The sequence below is a fragment of the Puntigrus tetrazona genome, chromosome 20, assembly GCF_018831695.1.
Source record: "Puntigrus tetrazona isolate hp1 chromosome 20, ASM1883169v1, whole genome shotgun sequence".
In the NCBI taxonomy this organism is placed as follows: domain Eukaryota; kingdom Metazoa; phylum Chordata; class Actinopteri; order Cypriniformes; family Cyprinidae; genus Puntigrus; species Puntigrus tetrazona.
The window spans coordinates 24,450,116-24,456,989 of record NC_056718.1 but is presented as its reverse complement, the minus strand read 5'-3'; the positions used below and the strand labels follow the sequence as shown (position 1 = coordinate 24,456,989).

General features: G+C 33.4%; 1 protein-coding gene across 2 annotated transcripts in view; it reads right to left on the bottom strand.

Moving 5' to 3' along the window:
- Nucleotides 1-3,038: 3,038 nt before the first annotated feature.
- gphnb (gephyrin b) overlaps nt 3,039-6,874 on the bottom strand; it is a 73,941-nt gene continuing 70,105 nt past the window's right edge. For both annotated transcript variants that reach the window (XM_043220033.1, XM_043220035.1), the window contains 4 exons: nt 6,497-6,561; nt 6,259-6,362; nt 5,774-5,870; nt 3,039-4,334 (listed from right to left, as the gene is read on the bottom strand). In XM_043220033.1, coding sequence (XP_043075968.1) covers nt 4,201-4,334; nt 5,774-5,870; nt 6,259-6,362; nt 6,497-6,561 — 400 coding nt within the window. In that variant the 3' untranslated portion in view covers nt 3,039-4,200. The remainder of the gene's footprint in view (nt 4,335-5,773; nt 5,871-6,258; nt 6,363-6,496; nt 6,562-6,874) is intronic.

The window sequence follows — 6,874 nt, the reverse complement described above, 5'->3', positions numbered from 1 at the left end:
GTCCCCGTTCATGTGTAACGTTAACATGGCTGTTTTATATAGCAAAGGTCAATACAGTAAAGAGCTAAGAGCGGGAGACATTGATGCAGCTATGATTTCCTGATTCCCTGAAACACATGCCAACAAAACAGAAGCCACTTTCCACAAATGCTCTCATTTATATTTAAATCTATATCTACATCTATGTATTTATATACATACATACTACTACTAACCATAAACGACAAAACTTTAATACTGTTAATATATAGTTATTTAAATGAATATATAATAGCACTTTTTATTGATGTAATATATATATATATATATACATATTCAATATATTATATAAAAATATATTAATATAAGTATATTAATATAAATATATTTAATAATATATATATAATTAAATATATAATTATATAAAATATATATATATTTAATATAATATATATTATATATATATATATATATATATATATATATATATATATATATATATATATATATATATATATATATATATATATATATATATATATATATATATATATATATATATATATAATTAATTCTAAAATACATTGAAAACATAACATGGCTGAAATCAAAACTAATGCACAGTCACATGATACGGTTTTTGGATTTCTGGACATCAAAAGATCAAAACAGTTTTATTTTTCAGTATTTGATCCTAAACGGAGCTGAAAAATAATGCTAAAAAGTCATTTTTAAGTCAATAATTCGGCTAAATCTGCTTCCTCTGAAGGAATTCAGGCTTCAGCAGTCACGCACGCAGACGTTCAGCTCCGTTTAGTAACAGGTGGCAGTGAAAGACGGCCATCTGTTTATCTGAGATTAGTTAACTCTAACTTCAGACTCTCACACACACACACACACACACACACACACACACACACACACTGTAGGACCTGCAGGCTCACATAAATCAAGCTACATGCAGGTTTCAGGGAAAGAAATTAATTCCTTAGACATTCAAGAGGATTTAGACAAGCTGCATGGGCATCTGTTCTGCTCATATCTCCCATAAAACACAATATCTAAATAACTACCGACAGATTAGCTCTTACTATTTTACATCTAATTAAAGGACAGTTGATCTGCGAATAGAGCAAGCCTATAAATAAGTTCAACCTTACCAAACATGCCTTACAAACATGAACAAAATGCCACCGTAAATGATGATCACAATAAATACACAGGAGATAGCCTTAGCCCTAACTCATGCGAGTAACTGTAATATTTTAACAATTACAAATTCTTGAAATATCGAATTCGTATTTCGATTTAACCTCAGCTTTTCATCTCAAAGCACGCGTTTTTTTTTCCTCAAGCACCCATAACAGTTTTGCCCATAAACACAGCAGCGACTGACCCCCGGAGACCTTTTAAGAGTCGCTAATGTAGATAAACTTAAGCTCTCGCACGTTTTCCTCGAGTCCTTCCTGACCCGCACTGACGCTCGCGGCGAGTTTCACTTCGGCCTCGACGCATGTTTAATGCGAAGCCGACAGACGAACACAGCGTGGACGGCTAGCGCATCAAGCCTCGTGGGGGTTTGAACCTTTGACCTTTCCCTGACCAAACACTATCACAAGCAGCCCGACGTCGACTATAGTCTATACAACTATAAACACGAACGGAAGTCCAGACTCTGTCCCGATGAAGCCATTACTCACCGTGTGTGTGTGTGTGTGCGCGCGTGGAGCCGCTGCTGGAGAAGCAAGCAGTGATTCCAGTGGTGTTTTCACTCGGGTCCAGTGGATGTGTGAGCGTCCACAGCTCAGGCGTCTGAGGCTAATGTGGATGAGCGGTGACTTCATGAGTTCAGTAATCTGCTCTAAACCCCGACACACACCACGAGCCCGACCAACATCTGATAGTTTCTACAACTCTTCGTATTTCGCAGTCTGTACAGGCTAGCAATTTGTACATGAATCAAATTTGTTAATAAATCTCACGTAGCAATAAAACCAGAACGTGAAATTGAGATGCTGTGCAGTGCGTTGGTTTATCGTAACATAAGGCATAATTGTTTTTATGCTGTACAGACTGTATGTGTTATTGTCCTACGCCTAAACATGTCCCTTACAGGAAACTATTGGCAATTTCAGATTTTCAATAAAATGAATCCTGTATGTTTTATAAGCTTGTTTCCTCATGGGGACCTAAAAAAACAGTCCTCACAAGGTCAAAATTGACTAGTATTTCTATCCTTGTGGGGATATTTGGTCGCAGTAATGTGATAAACACTAGGTGCACACACACACACACACACACACACACACACACACACACACATATATACACATATATATATATATATATATATATATATACATATATATATATATATATATATATATAATATATATACATATATAAATATATATACATATATATATATATATATATATATATATATAAATATATAAATAAAATAAAATATAAATAAATAAATTGTGAATTGTGAATATTTATTTATATATATATATATATATACACATATACATATATATATATATATATAAATATAATATAAAATATAAATAAATATATAAATAAGAAATTGTGAATATTTATTTATTATATATATATATATATATATATATATATATATATATATATATATATATATATATATATATATATATATATATATATATACATACATATACATACATACATACATATATATATATATATATATATATATACACACACAATAAATATTCAAAATTATAATTTTAATTTTTATATTTAACATATATTTAACTTTATCAAATATATATTTAAAAATGTATTAAATTAAAAAATAACAACCTTTCCCCAAATTGCCAATATCCATCACTCTCAGCCACTGAACACAGTTACTATGCGGAAAAAAGCTGTTTATCTTTAGCTACAAGCCACACAGATTTGATTTCCGACGAATTATTTCTGAAGAAACCGCTAAACAAACCACTAAAGATCAGCCGTCCAAAACAGAACAGTCATATCAGCAAAGCATAGGATGTAAAAAAATAAAATCACACAAGTTAAGGAATTATGTTTTTATTTATTTTATTACAAGAAAATTCCACAATGCTATTTTTATATAATGATCAAGGATTTTATTATTGTATTCTCTCTCATTAGGTTCTTATCGTTACAGAAAATGTTATTATACAGATTTGTTCAATGTCTCCTCATTGCTTGGTCATATTCCGCAGGAGTGCTGGTCACATTTATCTGTACAATTCAATTGTTCGTTTTTTTTTTTTCTTTTTCTTTTACTGTACATTTTTGTGTAGTTGATTAAAAAGGCAGTCAGCACTTAAATAAGCTGTGGTTTCCTTTTTTTTTTTTTTCCTCATCCTTTTTTTTTTTTGTTAAAAGTATATTCAAATAAAAGGTTTCGCCTGTGACTCCGCCCCCTTGGGGGACGGGGGCGGGGCTACACCAGGTCATGTGATTATAAGGAAGCTTCAGGGATCGGGTGACCAGGCCCGTGTTCCCCCGCAGCACGACCTTTGTGCACCCACGCGTTTGGCACTGCGCACACAAACAAGACTCACGAGATATAAACGACAAGCAAAGCTCTTTGTGATGTCATAATGATGCGTACTAATGGGAGGAAAAGTAAAAGTGTCACGTCAATGACACGTAAGACAAAAAGTGCCACCCTCCGGAGTCCAGGTTTCAAGTCGTAGAGCTCCTTCCCCCGCGTCCCAAAACAAAAGCGCTCGGTTATTTTTGCGTTAAAACGGGGAAGCGATGTTCTTCATTTTTTTTTTCTCTCCTGGCAGGCACCTACAGTTTCTATTAAAATGCTACAGCTATAAGATCTAGCATCGAACACACAAAGCAACCGCAATGAAAAGAACAAAGTTGCCTTAATATAATAATCATAATAATAATTAATAATGAGAAGAAAAATGCAATAATAATAATTAATAATAATACAGAATAAATCTCTTTTTATAATTAGACTTTTATCATTTAAAAGTATATTTTTTCTTTCTTTGAAATAATTTTATTTTTTTTATTTTTTTTCTCATATGTATCTAGTTTTGTGATCGAGATGTTGACTATACTTCAGCGTTATATCCAAATCAATAAAAACTAGCTGTGCCGTTGCATATTACAGTCAATGATATGTGAACATGCACCGTGAACCGCCCGTCGCCCTCCGCCCGTCGCCGCCTCGCTGCCGTGACATCATAGGCGGCCGATGACCATCACGTCCACCACCTCGCCCTTGTGCAGCTCCACGTATTGCTCGGTTTTGGGAGGTAGCATCAGGAGTCCGTTAGCGCTGCGCATGCTCATGAGTCTGCTGCTAACCTGGTTCCCTGGAGGGGGGGAAAAATATGTTCACGGTGCATCGCGGTGCATGTTCATATATATATATATATATATATATATATATATATATATATACACGCTTTGCATTGATGCATGGTTTGATATTGAGATGCGAATATTTGAAAAATCGAGGAAAATCGCTTTTAAAGTTTTGACATATTTTTGTCATTTTTTTGACCCATGCAATGTATCGTTGGCTACACGCCGGTGAGTACGTAGAGTGTAGCGCATTATATACGTAGCGCTAATAAATGATACATTTAAACAGCACTTAATTAATGATATGTTATTTGATACATTGTCCCAAGAGGAATCAAATCGGGTCCCAGATCGAATGTGTGGTTATGATCGTAAAACTGATGCGATGGGTATGCTCTCATTTTGACGATTATCGCGTCTCTCTGAGCTTCGCTGACGAGAGCAAAGGTCGCTGGGGTCAGACTCTGAAGGAGAAGAAGGCATGGACGTTTACATCCTGACGATTTCTGACCGTGAGAAGCTTTTGAACTACCGGACGTATCAGCCTGGACGCTTCCCTCGTTTAACGCTTCGGTTGGTTCGTGTCAAGATCTTTGACACATGATGCCTTGCTCTTATACAGTGTACTGATTATATACGATATTGTTTTTTTTTTGCCGCGCTAAACCATTATACTGCAGGCAAGGTCCTTGGCAGCTTCTTTTTGTAACTTGAAATGATTAATACTTTAATGGAAATAAAATTAAATAGAGAAAAAAACCTTAAACTTAGCTGCTAAGACATCGTTTCTACTTTTTGATTTAACCCAATGTGCAAAAACAACTACACTTGAAATATAATTGAAAACTGTATTGAAGAAAATAAATAAATTTATATATATATATATATATATATATATATATATATATATATATATATATATATATATATATATATAATTTTTTTATTTTTTAAAACAGTTTTCATTTTTATTTCAAGTTTAGTTGTTTAGTTGTTTATTTTATATATATATATATATATATATATATATATATATATATATATAATTTTTTTTAAAAACAGTTTTATTTTTATTTAAAGTTTAGTTGTTTAGTATGTTTATATTATATATATATATATATATATATATATATATATATATATATATATATATATATAATATTTATATTTTATTATTATATTTATATATTATTATTATATTTAATAATTCTAAACCAATACTGTCATTACGAAAGGAAAAAAAAATGTGGTCGTGTACAATAAGGCATTAATATGTGCTCAATTACTACTAATAAATGGCTAATATCATAGACTAGTTGACAATTTCTTACGACAGCAACAAACATTAATAAGTCACCTAATGCAATTTTGCATATGCATATGCAAAATAACGGAGGCCAATAGTAGTAGCAGTGATAATAATAATAATAATGATATAATGTATGACCTGTGCTCTGTGCCCATGGCAGAGGTTCCTGATGGTGCCATGTCAAAATACAGCGGTGATACTCCGGACGAGGATCCAGCTTCACGTCACATGACAACTGGAAACAGTTTACATCTTGTTATTAAGGCTACCGATAGATTTGAATGCTTTGCAACGAATGCTGACGCTCGTGCACCGACATTAATCTTTTATTTCTGCTTTAGCAGGGACGCCTTAAACTCAAACTAAAGGCATCTATAAAGTCATATTTCAAACAGATGCCGCTCTTTTGAAGTTCCCGTACAACAAATGATCCCGGAAAAAGATTAAAAATATATATGTACATACAATACAGCTTTGATCAGTGCAATAAATGACATATTACTATATATTGCAATAGAGTACAGTGATTACTCTATTTGACAACATTAGCAGCTTTGAGTGAATAAATGCAGCCGAAGTGCTATATAAAGGTCCTTCCCGTGTAAGGTTGAAGACGGTCTTACCCTGGCTTTTATTATGGTGGGCCGCGGGTCTAAGATTCCCTGCATCTTCCTCAAGGCAGGAATGACGAAGAGGTTACACGTTACGACCGCCGACACAGGATTACCTGAGAATCCCCGGAGAGACACAAACGCACAGATCATTCACTAACGCACGAAAACAGCCCGCTCTAGGTGTTGAAATTACAGACTAGTATGTGTTTTGAAAAAAGACACCAGTAAACTCTCTCACCGTCCCTACCTGGCAGAGCAAAGATAAGTTTTCGAGACCCGTCCATATCAAGAGTGGCAAATGTTGTGGGGAGACTAACGGAAGACAAACCAGAGCTCAATACCCGCGTGAACTCATTCTCATCGTCTGACACTCAACATCAGGGTGCTTTCACACTGAGACCGTCTAAACACTGGTCTAAACACAGGTCTAAACGCAGATCACGGTTAAGTTTGTAACCATAAGGATGCACATTTAAGTAACCAGGAAGATGCACTTATTTTTGGCATTAAAACTATTCTGTTTTATTATTCTATTCATTTAAATGTAATAAAAATAAATAATTTTTTTTTTTTTAATTAATATATATATATATATATATATATATATATATATATATATATATAT